General features: G+C 38.3%; 1 protein-coding gene across 2 annotated transcripts in view; it reads right to left on the reverse strand.

The window, feature by feature from the left end:
• Positions 1-18,375, reverse strand: part of arhgap29b (Rho GTPase activating protein 29b) — a 35,555-nt gene extending 17,180 nt beyond the window's left edge. Inside the window, exons 1-3 of one of the 2 annotated variants that reach the window (XM_079611665.1) lie at positions 18,175-18,375; positions 16,463-16,813; positions 64-207 (exon numbers count right to left, since the gene is read on the reverse strand). In XM_079611665.1, the coding sequence (XP_079467791.1) occupies positions 64-207; positions 16,463-16,733 (415 nt within the window). In that variant the 5' untranslated portion in view covers positions 16,734-16,813; positions 18,175-18,375. Of the gene's footprint in view, positions 1-63; positions 208-16,462; positions 16,814-18,174 lie in introns of those variants that run through there. The other variant, XM_079611668.1, reaches the window with a different exon arrangement.
• Positions 18,376-18,550: the final 175 nt, after the last annotated feature.

Genomic DNA, 18,550 nt, shown 5'->3' on the forward strand with positions numbered 1-18,550 from the left:
TTGTATAGATCAATTCTGAGTAGTTGATTGTTAAGTGGGGCGGAGTTAAAAGAGGATGCTCACCTTTGACTTTGGCGATAACGGTGCCTGCAGCACCAAGAATTTCCGACGAGTTCAGCGGCTGGTGTTTGCCAATGACGACCTTCAACACGCGTACAAGCTCCCCAAGTCGCTCGTTGACCACGTGCTGCGAGCACTCTTGATTTTCTGCGGGTGACAAACAAACAGACAGCGACCACAATCGCATCAGCTCAGCTTCCTCTGCGTGTGTAGGGGATGCACGACTTTAAAACAAAAAGGATACAGCAGTAATGTAGAAAGCTGTGTAATTCAACCATGTGAAAGTTCCTCAAGCAAACACATGATGAGTTAGCATGACACTGGTAACAGCACGCTTGTTCTGAGAAGGCTCAAACGCAGGCGGTTAGAGACGATGAGCAGATTATGAGGCCGTGGCGTGACTGAGATGCAGACAATGTTCTGTGCACTTGAGACATGGCGGACGTCAAGATAAGGAAAGAACTCTGAGACAAACTTGACAACAGCTGTTCACATCGATCCAGACGTGTAATAGTAGATTTTTTGGGACTGTGAGAAAGGTACTTCATAACTGCTGACTGCACTGGATTACTGATGTCATGGAAAAGGAGATCAGAGTGTTTTGACTTGCTTCTCTTAAGTTTATGAATATACATTACTGTTCTAAAGTTTGCGTTTAGTAAGATATATTATGTAAAATAAACTAACACTTTTATTCACCAAGGACGCATCAAATTGATCAATAGTGACAGTAAAGACATTTATAATATTACAAAGATTTTTTCTTACAAAGTTCTTTTGAATTTTCTATTCATCGAAGAATCCTGAAAATGTCAGTTTCCACAAAAAATTAAGCAGCACAACTGTTTTCAACATTGATAATAATAAATGTTTGTTGAGCACCAAATCAGCATATTAGAAAATCCAGCTTTTCCATCACATATATACCTGTAAATTAAATTTGAACATGTATTAAAATGGAAAATGGTTATTTTTAAATTGTAACACTATTTTACAATATAGTTTTGTGACTTTTGACACTTTGTGAGGATAAGAGACTTCTTTCAAAAACATTTAAAAATATTACAACCCCAAACTTTTGAGCAGGAGTCTATATGTGTATATTTTTGTGTGCATACAGAGTGAGAAGGAGGTACCTGAATGAAACAACCTTAAAATGCCCCTATTATGCTTTTTTGTTGCTGTTGATACTTTATTGATCCTTCACAGGAAATTACATTGTCAGATATGTAAAATATGTAAATAATAGGCTATGTAAAAAATCTGTTATTGTCTCCTAAAATAAATAATTGATTCAGACCTGCTGAAACTAGTCATAACCAATTCCAGACTCCATGTTAGCTGTTACATACCAAAGTAACAATGTCACAAATTTGTGTAATTTGCATAATGCAGGCCGGCAGCAATAATATCTGGCCCGCACCCGCAGCCAGATTATTTTGATAGCGGCTAGCAAATTAATTGTTGGTCCTGATATTCATCTGATAATAATACTAGCCTGATAACAATAATAATAATAATTCAATACATTAAAGGGAAAACCAAGTATCGTTTGATATCTCTGATATGCCTTTGATATGATATCTCTGACTCATATCTGACTATCATATCTGATATGATATCTCTAACTATTGTCAATACACAATACTATCGTCTATCGGCACAACTCTACAGAGTAGGCCTGTGGGAAGGAGGGGTTTTTCCAGACTCCTCAGACTCTTTGAAAAATAAGGTGATGTGCAGTGTTTGTTTGTTTTTTTACCTGGGATGCATGTCAACCTATTTTAGGAGATCTCCAAAACAAAATGAGAAACCTTTAAAATAGCATAATAGGGGCACTTTAAAATCAACGTGAACCCCCTTTAAATGTGAATCCACTTTCGTAATGTGAATTCAAGAAAAAAAATGCAGGGTAGGACTTGGTTTAATCCATTTGGAATTGATTGGATGAAAAGTGGGCTTTCCATATCAGAATGAGACAGACCGAATGTTGGCTCAAGCAATGCCTAAAAAGCTATTTATCTTTTAATATTATAACATTATAAACATCAAAAGCCCATGCAGCCAAGTAAAGGTCAATTGTCGAGTAAATATGGTCAATTTTGATTTCATGTTGACTCGAAAGGCCACCAAGTTTGCTTTAACTAAATGACAAAACTTACACCAAAACTATTTACATCGAATTTGTTTATTCTCTGAAGGTCAAAATTTTTATATTTGAATTAATTGTTTGGCATCCCATCAAACAACTAGCCTTCAAATACCCACAAAAAAAAAAGCATAATAATATTTTTGTGCATGTTTTTCAAACACTAAATATTTAGACTTGCAGAATAGACATTAGGATGAAAAAAAAAAATGTTTACACCATTATGAACCCATAGACGAAAACCACATCTCTAATCTCTCTTGTTTGCATTAGGATAAAGTGGACGGTAATTTGGCTGTGTGCAACGGATGACTTCATATCTAACTGAATGTTGCAAAGGGTTCGTGAAGTTTTGATAGCAGGAGCATCTGTTTTTTATCCTTTCTGTGCAGATGTACATCATGCCACAGGGATGAGACAGAAGCTTTATGAGTGCACACAGTTACAACGTGGAAGGTATGTGTGTGTTTGGCGGAACAGAGAGAGAATCACTTCTCCCACTATAAAAAAGGAAGAAAAAAAAGTAGGAAGCTCAAAATGTTTTGACAGTTAAGCATCTTCAATTTATCATCTGCATTTACCACCCTAAATTCCACTCAGTGTGAAAACACATGGAAAAACACACATGAATAAAGATGTCAGGGAAACAAGGCCATGACCCTGTGGCGCCAAAATGATAAGTGATGGATTTTTTTGCCTCTCTATTAATCTATAATCTCCATTATCACTCCTTTTCCTCCAACTCAGTCCCACGAATGCATGTGTAGCCAATGCAATGACCGCCTGGCACATTGCTTTAAGACCAATGTGTCAGTCACTTCTGTTTACATCAAGTCATTATATAATGATTAATATGCATTAGGAGAGGCATTCGATCCAATGAGTCTTTGTTGTGGGCAGGACTATGTGCAATACTGCAGAAAGTAACCAACAAAAAGTAGTGTCACTCGGACAAAAAAACTGATTAACATCGAGATATCTTTCATTGTTTCTGTGTTAGTCACAGCTAGGCTCCGGCAGAAACTGTAGACATTTTTTTGGGGGGGGAATTTTTTTGGAATTCTGCATAAATAAAATTAGCTAAACCCATAACCAAATTAGCCAAAACATTTAATAAACAAACATGTAAGGAGCTAGAGATTTGTAGAATTTATTGAATTCAATTTATGATAAAAATTTAAGAATTACAATTAGGGCTGGGTTAAAAAATATTGATTTCTTGATTTTAATCGATTCTCATTTTGAAGAACCGATATAAATTTTTAAATCCATAGAATTGATCTTTAAGTCTTATTATGTTTTCAGTTGATGATTGAACAAAGTCTTGTAGACTACCTCCCATCCTAAAAATAGCAATACTCACTTGTAAGCGCACACTTTCTTAATCTACTAGTGCTGTGCAGTAGGGCTGGGCGATAAAACGATAACGATAATTATCGCGATATAATTTTTCTCGATAAAACGATATCAAGAGTTCGATAAATGTTCGATAATGTTTTTGCGCCAAAAGCGGAACGAATCTCATTTGAACCGCGCGCGCCACACGGACCGTTTATCCGCTCGGCTCAAAGTCCAAACGGCAGCGCGAGCGCGAGCTCACTCGAGCAGACGCGTTTACTCTGATCGGTCTCGGACACGAGATCCAGTGAGAGCGCTTGAATTCAGCGAGGAACACAAATGTCTCAGTGATTTAAACCAGTTTAAAGGCAGATGAAGCGGCGCTGACGAACAGGAGAAACACTGAGCGCAACGATACAGTCAGAAGGCTTTTCCGTCTAAGTTACACCTTCCCATCATTTTCCACGGATTTAACGTTACTGTAACGTTAGCCTAGTAATATTAACTGCACCATGAAATGTGGGATATATATATTGAATTGTATAATATTATTATTGTAGACAATGTATCAAAGGACTAATGGAATATAATTACAGTTTTTAATAATGTATTTAGGCTACTGGTTTTCATAAATACCATAGAAACCATAAAGTTACATTTTATCTGTGGTTATCATGATCTAAATGCATGATGCTGGATGACCAATGGTTAATTTTAATAAAACTAAAGAATAGGCTACTACATTTTACCAAATAAAAATAATGTTGTTACTTTTTTAAAACAGATGTTAGGCTACTGTTTTTGTTAAATCTGCATCCTAACTCAAGCTAATACTACTGAAATAAAGATATTTATTTTAAGGAAAAATGTCAAATGTTTGAATGTTCTACCTCGGATTTGTGAAATGTTCCCCTGTTTGGCAAGTGTTTGTCATGATATGTTCTGACAATAAAGAGTAGTTTAAAAACACAACGCTCTGGTTTCTACAGCTTTCACTTAGGAGTACAAATCTGTCTTTAAACTTGAAATAAATAAAGATTTGTCATTTATCGATAATTATCGATATCGACTGATATAAAAAAAAATATCGTGATATTTTTTTTTGGCCATATCGCCCAGCCCTACTGTGCAGTAACGGTGTCGCGTGATCAAACTCACACCGCGCTGTCTAATATTGGTCTGAGCTGATAAACGCAGCTTTTAAGCACGCTGATAAGCACGGTTTATATGCAATTGAAATGGCAGCTTGGGCAACGTGGTGGTGTTTCGCACCAGTGCAAATCGCAAGCTTCTGAATAAAAATTGTGAAATATGTGTCAATGCCCAGCCCGAATTACAATTCTTTGGAGTTCTTCAGGCACATATTCTGTGTGGGCCTGTTTTTTTGCTCCACCCACAACAAACATATCCAACAAAAACTGCTAAATTTAAACCAAAAAGAACATCTTGAGGTAGAGGTCTGCACTTCCCCAGAACTATCACAGGACCAAAGATTGGAAAAAGAAAGTATGTTACTGCAGATTACAGAATGTTATTCTTGTTATTCATCTATTCATGAACAAAAACACTTAACAGGCATATTGCATATTCTTCATGTTTTCAGATTGGCAGCAAGGAAAAGCACCTTTCTGATTGCCTGCTGCAACAAAATGAGTTTCACGTGTTGTGGGAATTGGATTATTATTTTTTGTCTATGGCACCGAAACAAGAGATCTCTACCTGTTGGCTTTTGCTGACAGGAGCGGGACAAAGCGTGAAAGATATGGGCGGAAGCGGGACAAAAGAGAACACTTTTTTTCTGGAGATGGACAGGAGTAAAAAATCCATTCCACGCAGGCCTCCTATATTGAGGTAATGAGTATTTACAAAAACCTTAAAATCTTGACACTAAAACATCAAGACACTAAAAGATCCTACATTAGCACAATATAATGACCTCCCTCCTCCAACCTGGGTGACCAGGCGCACGTCTTCAAACCCTTAGGATTAGGAGATTCCAGAGTGGTAAGAGGAGAGGAGGCTCTAGCCCCAGGGATACTCAAGTGTATCCTCTCTCCTCTCTGACTTTGAAGTGTCCCTCAGACAAAAGGCCTCCATTAGAAGCCCCCAGCCCAGCTGAAGGTCTTCCCCTCCCTGCCCTCCTAATTACTGGTGAGGGGTCAAGTCCCAAGCAGCAGGTCACAGAAGGAAAAGCCTTTTCTGTAGAGATGCACCGTTTCGACCGGCCAGGGACTGGAATCGGAAGATTTCCGCATGGTCTGCTCTGATCGGTAACCGGCCAGTCAGTCTCATGTCTTTCCGATTTCGAGCCGGTCCGTTTTGTTGTCAGCAGCACAGGCAATTACGTCAGCTGCGCGTTCTCGCTCTCTTCTCTCCGGCGGCGAGGTTAAATAGTGCTTGTATTGTGCATCATTTTCGTGGTCAAAAACAAAATTTTGCATTGAAGAACACTAAAGTAGATTTTTTGTTTGTATGCTGTCAATTATAGTTCTTTGAAAGAAAATCGGAATCGGCAAAAATCGGTATAGGCAGGTGATGTCACACTTAAAAAAATAAAATAATAATTAGGTATCGGATGCAATCGGTGCATCTCTGCTTTTCTGATTAAGCTGTCTGTTCACAGCGCATTTTTTATGATAATGCTGGTGCAGCCACATCTAAAAAGCACAACCGAAGTCTCTAAAGATGTTTGATTTTTAAAGTGTGGCCTGACATGCAGGACAGGTCAGTTTGAATGACAAGGAGTGATCCACACCCCCCCACCCCTCAAAAGCCTGATGGAATGTTGCATCCGCCCAACGGGGGCCCAGCACACAGGGGACTATGTCATGTGTCAGACCTGATTGGGGTCCCAGGACGTCTTCATGCCAGCGTAGCAATCGGTGCTCTTCAAATCCGCTCTAACTCGGTTATGAATAATGCATCATCTGGGCCCCCAAACTCTTCAGTGCTGTCAAAACAATGGGATTTTAAAAAGTATGCATGAAAACTGCTCAGGGGGAACTTCAGGGCTTTGTTTCTGTGGGGATACTGCCACATGCATTGTTTAGGATGAGCCCCCTGCTGACGGCCCTCCGTCCGGGGTCTATTTCACCCGGAGAACTCCAGCAGCGAGTCGCCGTCCCTCCCACGCTTGGCCTGCGTGCTGGCCCGGCCACGCTTCACGCTCAGTCTCTTCATGTTTCCCTTGTGCTCTTCGCCTGCCCCTCCGTCTCTGATCAGAGCCGTTTAACATAATCTCACCCAACTGCCAACAAGCCTCGCACCGCAGTGTGAGAACGAAGGCCCGTATCCCACATCTCATCTGCAAGAAAGTCAAGGCAGTTTTCTCATGCGTACACATAAGGGATTTATCCCGTATAGCTGACAGGTCTGACATGTTTTTAAGATCTCAGCAAGTTAAACTGACAGATGGATGTCTTTAAATTGAGGTTGTGAACAACATGTCCTTAGCTCAGAGAGACAAAATGCAACAGGATGTTATTGAATTGCTGGCCTGAAGGTCCATCAAATGAATGATACTGATCAAACACATTTTATATATTATATATAAATATATCTACATACTACTTAATCCCCAAATTATTACAGAATCAACATGAAGGAAAATATAATATTGAAATTGAACTACTGTAAATATATTTTTTTATTATTTGAATAAATATTAAATGTTGTTATAAAATAAATTGAATACTTAAGTTATTACTTATTATTAATATAAATAATAATTTAAAAATACTATTTTAATGCAACCCACTTAAGCAAATTTGTTTCATTATAACTATTGAATATTACAAGCAACTAATTAATCACACATTTTTCTGTGATTAATTGCACCTAACATTGAAACCTCTAATCATAAATATATTTACACATGTAATCCCCAAATTAGTATACAATCACGAATAATATTGTAGTTAATATTTGAGAACATAAGAAAAAAACATTTTAATTAACATACAATTATTGTTCATATTATTATTTAAATAATAATTTAAATAATATTTGTTTGATGGTATTGTTAATCCACATCAAATGCAAAAATTAACATGTTAATTTCCCCAATTCTACCATTAACTATAACCAAACTAAAAACGTTTAGAACTAGTCAATTAAACATCAGCTACATTTTTAGGGCTGCTACAGTCGGAAACTAAGTCATCACTCTTTTCCTGAGAAAAACGGTTGTATGTTTTTTTTGTCCCACCATACGTTCCAAATGTTTCCTAGAAAATTAGCCACTTGACACAATGTCCTCGCACACTTCAAAGCTTTTACGCACTGCTGTTGGCATTTCCTCCGTTGCTAACAACAGGTAATCAATAGGCACGTCTCGACCTGCCTTAGTTGCGCTTTGCCCAAAGCGGCAGACGAGCTTAGTGACGCTCTGTAGTAAATCATCTGTGAGAAAGCAGCACTGGGTTTGCCGTTGTGCCTGTCGGCCTTCCTCACACCATCCCACTTCTCTTTTAGAGGAACAGAAAGAGCATTCTTTGAAGTGCAGGAAATTAGCAAAGTCTGGAGTATCCCATTAGCACATAATAGGAAATAAGCACACACCAAAAGCAGCAGTCTAAACCGACAAGTCACACTTTTCATGTTCAAATTCAGTTACACCAAAATAACCTCTATCAAGAGGCCTTCATTTGGCATAAACCCAAAAAAACACACTCTACAACCAGCACTAATGATGGCCCTGTACTTAGCTAGGATTTCATGGGCCAACTGGCACATCCCCATGACCAATCTGCTGAACTGTGGCTGTAAATCCACACCCCAGGAAATGCTACCCAACCACAGGCCCACACAAAAACATCCCTCACCTTCAGTGGGAAAGTTACTGCCCAACAAATCTCTCTTCTCCACTTCACAAGCGCAGCGAGCCATTATATCACCTACCACCGGGGCTTCGGCAATGGTGCCACCCGTAACACTGTGAAGCAATCGTGTAAAACGAGGGTGGGGTGTCTTTTTTTCACTTTTTCAATTTGGAGGGTTTTGTCCATATCCTCAGCTTAACACCACTAATATATGCCAAAGGGGCCGCCATACCAAGACCTCCAACAGGCTGGTGCATTGACGAAAACTATTTGTTGACCAGGCCCAGCTATAAGAAAATACTATTGTATGCCTGAACCCCTCCTTTGTGTTACATCTATCATATTGCAGCTGTAAGGGTGAGTGCAGCCAGGTGACTGAGGAACTTTTCTTGGAAATAAAAGTTGGGAATGATAAAAAAACAAATGAAATCTACCATCTGACTGGCTGTTTAAATTTAAAGGGGATGTCTAATGTCATTTCCTGCATTCTGCTTCTCATGCTAAACATGGCCAAAGTTTCAAAAAATGAGTTGGACGGAGTATTTATGTGCCAAATACACTCCTTCGGGGTTTGTATAAGTTTCGGAAAGTTTTTTCCAAGAATGGCCCTGTATGACGTCATAAAGTGCGAAATTTCTTGTATGGGCAATGGCGCGCCGCCTCTTGGACGGTGAGGGCGTCGAAGTCAGGTCAACTTTATGGTAATTTACATTACATTTACATTTATGCATTTGGCAGACGCTTTTATCCAAAGCGACTTACATTGCATTTCAAGCTACCCATCCATTCTTATCAGTTCTTGCTTTCCCTGGGAATCGAACCCATGACCTTGGCGTTGCAAGTGCCAGCGCTCTACTGTCTGAGCAACAGGAAAGCTAAAGAGCTATGACGCGGTTCGGCGGCAACCAATCGGAATGTAGAAGTCCTCCGCTTGAGAGGATTCCAGAGAGAACGCAGTCCTGTAAACTTTGGTTCAAACCATATTAGTTCCCAAGCAAAATGAAGGAGGTTGATCATGTGAATTTGGTAAGAAGGCATGCAACACTATATAGGCAACGTTTATAGGCAACACCGATTTGACCAATTGCATTAAGGCTACACTTCAACCAGGACAGGACAGTTATTGTAATATACTGTAGGCTGCACACAAATTAATGTTAATGTAAATTAAAGACCAAGGCTAGTTAACGTCTCCTATAAACTGCATGTTGAAATTAGCGTCCACAAATCTTTTTACAGTGTTGTTGGCAGGGCACCTAGAGCGAATTTCAACACACTCGCCGGTGGCGGTGTGAACGCACAGTTAGCCTTACCCTGGAGTTGGATCACCCTCCGCCTATGATTACCAATTCCAACCAAACTAAAACACAAACCCTTTCCATGACCGTTATCGCGAGTCGCTCTCTCGCTGATTTACTGATTTTGAAGTTAATTATGTAAAATGCAATTCATCATCATGCAAAACAAACAAAAGCACAAGCTCGTGTCAGGTTGTTGAGTTGTAATGCTAAAAATAAAGGTAGGAATATGTGTATTTACGACCCACCAGCACCAGATGTGAGATCCACCAATCAGAGTGGTCCCCAAATCTCAATCGTGCTATAGTGCTGGTCTTGGGGAACCCCATTCATTACAGTCTAGAGAGACCTGCTTCGTGTACCAGTGACAGTACTCCCGCGTTTAAATGTGGTCATCACGCCCAAAACTTTGTAGTGTGTACATGGCCAATGCGTATAATCTTTGCGAGCAATAATAAGAGCTTTACGACTGGAGGAAAAAAAAACTGTGTTGGAAGACTTTTTTTTAACCAAGTCTAAGAAAAGAGAAAAACCTGAGCTAATTTTAAACTAAAGATCGTTTTGCTTGGTTCTGTGTGGACTCAGATCCTTCAGAGTTCCCACGCTTAAGGGTTGAGAGAGTCTCATCAAATTGAACCTTTTTATTATGGACTGCAGCTTTTTAAGCCACTCACAACTGGCAGAAAGCAAATCAGGTAGATTCACAAATAAATACATCACAAAAATAAAAGCCGGAAGGACTCTCAATATTAAATACGACATATTATTTATATAAAACAGGCTAATATTTATGGAACATCATTTAAATTAAAAACAATAGTCATTATAAAAGACAATAGGAAATAAACACAAGCAAACAATTCAGTCAAACATAACAAAAGCAGTTCTCTAGAACAGGATTTAAGTCAAATATAGTCTACATATAAAGTTATAAAACTTGCCCTTAACCAAAAAATATTTACTCTGGAAAAAGACAGACAAAAGATTGCCCGTTTGATATACCCCAAATGAATCATACCTTGTGTTAAAAAACTATAAAAGCCAGTGAGGCTGAAGATGAAGCTGTACATGAGCGTCTGAACAAATTGTAAAACAGGAGCTGTATGTTTACATACGAGTCACATATTTGAGGTTTAAATAATCACATTCTCGCCTAAAAAAACCTCACTGTGACAGTAGTGTTTATAAAAAATATGGTGGATTTGCTCGACCGTTATGACAGTTACTGCAAGAGAAGTGATTCAAAAGGTTAGGACTGGTAAAAAAAAAAAAAAAAAATGATTTAATCAATTCTCATTTTATGAACCAAATTTGATCATTAAATCGCAAGAATTGATTAGTCTATCGCAATAAGCGTTGTGCTTGTTACTTTTTATATTAAATAAAGTCTCAGATTTCAAATTATGTCCATTTTACTACGGGAAAAAAATATCCCGTTTTGGCACCGTTTAATATGCCGTAGGGAAGCCCACGTGAACTGATCATCTCCTCCGCTTTAATACTAGTTACAACACGAAGTAAACATGAATGAACATATGATGGAATGTTAAAAGATACAGTACATCTTACCGAAATCTGTATCATGTCTCAAGTAATTGCTCAATCAGTGTTTCAACAGCGTAAAGACGTCAATAAAACAGCTGTTGACTATAACAAGATGTCATAATAAAACAAGATGTAACGCAATGTTATTACCTCAGAAAAACCATATTCACTGACTATAATCTCGTTAGTCAGCTAGAAAAATTAGAGAGGAGCATTTTGCTAAATATGCGCACCATATTCATTATCATTTTTTATATTCTTCAATATTTAGGCTAATGCATGTTTTAATAAATCCGTCAAGTTTTTATGACAGCCACCATTTAAATGTTTATATAAAAAAAAAAACGAATATAATTATGTTATTGTAAAGCTTAAATGTCATTTAAGTGTTTGTATACAAATTAGTTCATTTTAACCTTTAATATTATAGTACTGTAGTACCAACTGACTCTCACGTACAGCCAGTTTACAGCATTAGTTGAGCGATTTTTTTTCCTTGAAAAAATTTGCCATGTATGTACTGCACCTGATATATACCGGTAGCCAAAATAATCAATATTGAATGGAAATTAATCGGAATCGAAAGCTTGTGAATCAAAATCGGATTGAATCGTGAAATTTGTGTCAATAGCCAGCCCTACAACAGGTGAAAAGGCTCCATACTTCAAGTTTTGCATTTTCAAAGATAAGCTTTATTATCTAAAGTGTGGGAAATTGTGATAATAAAGAATGACTAAATGTGTCAAAACTTGACTTGTGTACTACACTTTAAAAAGCAAACAAAAAGGCCAGTGCACCTTGTAAAAAAAAGACGAACACTACGTGTTGTTATCTGAACTACGCTAACCAATCAGTCCCACATACCTGGCGCATGACAGAACGAAAAACATATGATTAGTATTATCTTAGAACTGTACATTTTGGACATTACTTTGCGTCACCTCTGATAACAGATTACTCTAAATTGTAATGTAGAGACATGCATTTTCTGTAAAGCTGCTTTAAAACGAAATGTATCATGAAAAGGGAAATACAAATAAATGTGAACTGATTTGAACTTTCTGGCTCTTATCACAGTACTTTTCAAACTCAGAGCACTTAAGAGAAACTTCAACAAAACAGCACATTCTTCCAGCTACCCACATGATGAGCGTCAACAGGCCACAATACAGCCCGTTCGTTCTGAACGTGCTTCTCGAAAATCACAGAGGGAATTATTTGATATTTAGCTCTTCCAGTAAAAACACCCCACCCTTCTGAACGTCCAACTGTCACGGGAGCTCAACATTACACTAAAAACATCTCAAATGTTCGATTCAAAGAAAGTCACGCTAGGCTTAGCTCTCAGATTTGTTTTGACGAGAGAAACAACAACAAAAAAAGTGACATTTCTGACATTTCTCACAGGATGTGCACAGCATCGGAGAGTTTTACTGGGAAAGATGTCGAACAGAAAGAAGGAACGTAGAAAACCATTTGACTATGACAACTTTGCACTTCTTAAAAATTCCCTGGCTGCCAGCAACCAAACTTTGAAAACATTCAGAAATTGCGGCAAGTAAGAGTCATTTTTCATGTGTCGCACACCTAACAACAGTCAATCGAAGGAACAAGTGAACATTTGTTCTGAAGGAATGCGGGGTATGCAGGAGGAGGGGGCTTCGTGGCGGAGGAGGAATCACCGACGAGAAGAGTTTGGTCGCACAGATCAAAGTGATGAGCCAACATAAACACTAACTAAAAAAAAGCACTGCGACTGCAGTTTTCTGATAACCACTTTACGAACCACTCTTTTTTTTTTTATAGCTTGAATTGACACATTGTGGCTACAAAAGTCTAGAGCAGAAACGTGACATGCATTCAGAATGCAGAGCAAATAAGCGCGCAGATGAGTTCCTGTAGGCTGAATTGTAGATCATAGCTAGTGTAAAATAACAGTCAGGGAGGTGAGCAGAGCTGTGCGATGATCAATCTCTGTGCAGACAGACTGAATCCATACATTTAGAGGGTCAGTGAGCATCTCCTCTGCTGAGAGGGAACAGGGCAGTGGGAGTGAGAGGGGAGGTCAAAAGCATGTGCTTGTGGGAAGTGTCACCGGGCTGCTTGACAGAGGGTGGTGTGAAGTATCTCATTCATCAGTACTCAACCAAACATGTTTAACATTTGAAATAAAAGCTAATATTGTTTTTTTTTTAGGCAGACTGCACTGATTGAGCTACTGGGAAAGAGAATTAGCTGCTCACATTCAGCAAATATGCACCAAATCTCTGGATTATAGAGATTACTCAATCCATTTGTTTTGCTGGTATTTGTGTTCAGTTTTCGTAGTCAGCAGCTGACACACTTGTCAAATAAAGCATTGAACTTAGAATACAGTTGTAAAAAAGCCTATTTTTTTCCACCACAACCCACTTTCTGTGATTTTTTTGGCAATATTTAGTACAAATTACAAAAGTATGCTAATAAAATGAAAAGCAAATAAAAATATAATTTTAATTTAAGTGTCATTTCGTGTGAAAATTACATGAAGTATGTTCACAGATATCATCAAGCTACCGCAGGATGTTGTGTAGTCGGGGTAGTGTATGCATAGTATAAGTAACACAAAGCACATTTGAGTTTTCACAACTCATACATTTAAAATATGAGTTTTTATGCATCACCTGTCCTCCACCTTTTTGAGCATGTGCACAATGCAGAGGCAAACTAGAGTTTGATTAACGCAACTACAATCAGTTTATCTACACCATTCAAAAGTTTGGGGTCCGTAAGAATTTTTAATGTTTTTGAAAGAAGTCTTTTACTCACCAACGCTGCAATTTATTTGATCAAAAATACACAAGAAATAGTAAAATTGTGAAAAGTTATTACATTTTAAAAGAACTGTTTTTCTATATATTAAATATACCGGTAGTAATTTATTCCTGTGATGGCAAAGCGGAATTTTCAGCATCATCATTATTCCAGTCTTCAGTGTCACATGATCCTTCATTCTAAAATGCTGATTTGATAATCAAGAAATGTTGAAAACAGTTGTGCTGCTTTTTATTTTTTGAGAAAACCATGATACAATTTTTTTTCCAGAATTGTCTGATAATCAAAGTTCAAAAGAACAACATTTATTAAAATATAACTATTTAAAATGTATACCGGTAATAGTTATATGTATCATTATCAATACTTTGATTTAATGCATCCTTGCTGAATAAAAGCAAAACAAATTTTTAAACAGTTGGTTTGTTAGTCCAACGTTGCAAAAAAACAGACTGGAACAATTATAAGGATGGGAATGTGTTTAAAATAATAATAATTACTGATTGAAATATGACTGAAATTAAACCTTCACAGTGTACACAAACATAATTTGGCAGAAATAGCACATCTATAGTTACCACACTTGTTTAGCCAGTGACCACCATTTTAAGTGGTGAAATGCTTTTTGCAAAGAATAAAAAGCATCATAATTCCCTGTTGGGGGTCGGACGGTTTGGCTATTCTTAGATGGGAAAGTATTTAAATGTGTGCAGACCACAAACCATAATTGGCCAGCCACTATCTATACTCCACAGCTCTGTCATAAATGCTGTATTTTTATTTTTTTAACTGTGCATGACTATATAATAAAGGCCTTTCATTCTTTCAACTTTTCTCTAAAATGGCAATGGCAATTTATGTATATAAAGCACAATTAAATACAACCTAGGCTACATTGTCCAATGTGCTTTACAATAACTAAAAACACAAAAAATACATAACAATATATATAAGTAAAATACCATAAAATAAGTGCTTCAACATTTTAAAATAACAATGAAAGTACAATGGAAGGATGCTTCAACATGTATTAAATGCGTTATCAAACAAATATTTCTTTAACTTAGATTTAAAAACATAAAGATGAGGCCAGTCTAATTAGGGGTGTGCTAAAAAATCGATACAGCGATACATCGCGATTTTTATATTCATGATACACAACATCGATTTCCAGCTCAAAAAATCGATGTAAAAAAAAAAAAAAAAAAATTAATCACGTTTTAAACGGGGTGTGATCTGGTGAACTACAACCTCCGTTCCCGCAACGTTAGATGTCGCAGTATGGCGGCTTTATGTTCTTGTCGTGGACAAGAAACATATCAGACTACACACGTTGCTTTCCGACCAGTCATCGCGTGCCGTCTCACACACACATTCACTCGCACACATACTCGCTCGCGCTCACTCACTCACACACACACACACAAACAGCGCTCACACACTCTCACACACACGCACTCTCTATCAATGTGATCTGATGTAAGACTACTCAGATGGCACACACCGTAACTTGTATTTTATTTTGGTTTTACATTTTTAGTTAACTGTGTGGAATATCGCAATATTTATCGTATCGTGATGTATCGTGATGAAATCGTATCGTGATCCATGTATCGTGATGCGTATCGTATCGTGAAGTCCTTGCCAATACCCACCCCTAAGTCTAATTGATATGGGTAAGTCATTCCATAGTCTGGTGCAACTACAGAAAAGGCTGGATCTAAAAGGAAGAACCTAACAGTCAGGAACATCATCTTTTAGCGGTTTCCAATAATGCAGAACAGGAACACATAGTTTCCCATAAAGTACTGTACCTTGAAAAAGCAAACAGGAATAACCAACAACAGACTCTGTGTATCATGTGCAGTCATATCTATAAAGAGGGTGGGGGTGTTTACCAGAAGGAGGCAAATTTCAGAGATGCCTTGTGCAGCAGAAAAGAAGCCCTCTCAGCAGGATGGCCAGGAGTTTACCCGTGGCATCCTGACAGACGCGGCACTCCTCCAGTGACGGGAATGAGGAACACTAACACAACATCTACATCAGCGTGGGCTGACACGACTGACCCATATGCATGTTTAGAAGAAGCTGATACGTCATAAACAGCCATACCACACGATCAACCACAGCTGAAATGCACCAAAACGCTTTTGGAAGAATCTGAAGTAGCAAAAGTTAAAGCTGCAGTCCGTAACTTTGCAGCTAATAAGCGAGACGCGAGTACATCCTGAATCACTAGGGTACACCTATAATAAGTGTTTATATTCGGACTATTTTAGTCTGGTTGGGTCGTACCACTGCAGTGTAGCCCAGTTCCTGCGTGACTCGTCATAGACATAAACAGAGAGAAGTAGCTCCGGCTACATTGTTCTGCAGTTCTGTTTATTTACCGCCAGAGCGCTAAAAGTTACGGACTGCAGCTTTGGTAAGAACCTCACCTTTGGAGTGAAAAGCCTCCTTTAGGCTCAGCAGCACGTCAGAAAACTTGCGCACATCATTGACCAGTTGGATGATGTATTCAGGGTCTCCTTCTGGGGCGGTGATGGTATGGTCCAGGCCCATTGCATTGAGGGGGTTCGTCTTAGAGCTGCGGCCCATCTCTTGTGTTTTGTTGGACCCGGGTGACAGGGACAAGGGGATGTTGGGCTGGGAGAGATGAGCACCGCTTGACAAGCGCTTATTCCCACTGTTGCTGCCCTGTCGGAACATTCCAGCAGCCGCTTCTGCCGTTACGGAGCCGCATCAGCCGCAGATCCAAGCGCCCGCCTGCCGGTGGAGAGCTGAGGGCACTGTGGGAGAAAAAGCTAATGATCATTAACAGCTAAAGTAAGCATACAAAGACGGTGGAACCTTATATCAGGTGCACCATTTATAAACGTGTGTAGAATGTAGAGCGTATGACCGAAATGTTTCTGAATTTTTTTATAAAACACAAAACATTTAATGCATTCATTGTAAATCACAGTTAATCTTCAATTCAAGTAGTACAAGGTCATGATGATCAATTCCATGTATGCCCAGAAATATCTCTTTATTAAGAAACATTTATTATTATTATTATTATTAATATCAATATTGAAAACAGTTTATGCTGCTTAATATTTTTGGGTAAACCGTGACACACAGTATGGCTACTGAAAATTTTGCAATAACATATAGGCTATGTAATATTTATGTAATAATATTCCACTGTATTTTGCTCAAATAAATGCAGCCTTGGTGAGCATAAAGAGACTTCTTTCAAAAACCTTTTGACTATTAGTGGTTGGTTATAGATTTTTTATTTTTTTAAGAAATAATTAATGAATTCATTTTGGTGATTCTGATTTTCCCAAAGCAGATGTTTTTTTTTAACATCAGCTAAAAAGACATATTTTTCTTAATTTACAAATTAAACATTTAATTTAGTTAACATCGATCCATATTATAAATGCATCAAAATATCAAGAGTTGCTTTCCTAAGCAAACATGAATGTTAAAACCCAGCACCTGGTTCCACAGCACCTAAAGTGCTCTCTTCGAGCTCTTCACTATCATTATGATGATCGAGGAACAAGCCCTCAGACTACCTGACCCAGTATCTACAAACGCATCTTACATTCATTAACATGTCATTTTTGAGGACATAGACTGTTTTCTTGAGCACTGTGGTTAACGTTACGTGACTGCTTTTGTCTACACGTGACGCACTGCTGCAGAATGCGAGTAATGCACTGATCTTTATCATTTAAAAAAGGGGCTTGACACCTGCCAATCAAAACTAACCCTCGCGCTAGTGTTGTCCAGTGATATGAGAGGAAATGGCCAGAGGAAAAAACACGGACATTGGGTGGAGTCTGACCAGCTATGATTTATGTCAAACTTAACGTTAAATGTTGTTTTGGCTTGAAAAAGTTTGGCGCTTTAACAGAGCATCAAATCATTATTAAAAACCCTGTATGTTATTTAGATATTTTATTTTCCGCCTGTAGACAGCACATATGATTTGACGAACCTAATTTAATAACTAATTCCTCTCAATACTGTAACTTAACTGTTTCTACACTTCATAGCTGCTTTACGTTACACTTTAGCGCTGCTAGCTAACCCACTTCACAATTACAAATCTTTAACAGTTGGTTGCTGAGCGTCTCAGACGAGTGGCACTTACTTGAATAGTTCATGAGGAACATCATACCGCAGAATTTTGAAGGTAAATCCTTTGTAAAAACGTAAAATAAGCTGAAATGAGATGCTCGCCAACGGACCGCTCTTCACATCACAACTGACGAGAGAAAAACTTACTGAGTGACTGACTGACTGACTCAAAAACGCACTCACGTGACCTCAAAGCAAACTTCCTATTGGCTGGGGAGTGCCCTGAACAATCCGCTTGTTTTCCTCGTCAAAATTACATGTGCTGCTCTGAGACTGTAGTAGCCTACCTACAGTGATGTAGATAGAAGTGTACAACAACAACAACAATAATAATAAACAGTTTTATTTCTGTTAGAGATACAATAAGGGGTGCTAATCGTAAGGTCCAG

The sequence above is a fragment of the Phoxinus phoxinus genome, assembly GCF_949152265.1.
Source record: "Phoxinus phoxinus genome assembly, chromosome: 5".
NCBI lineage: Eukaryota > Metazoa > Chordata > Actinopteri > Cypriniformes > Leuciscidae > Phoxinus > Phoxinus phoxinus.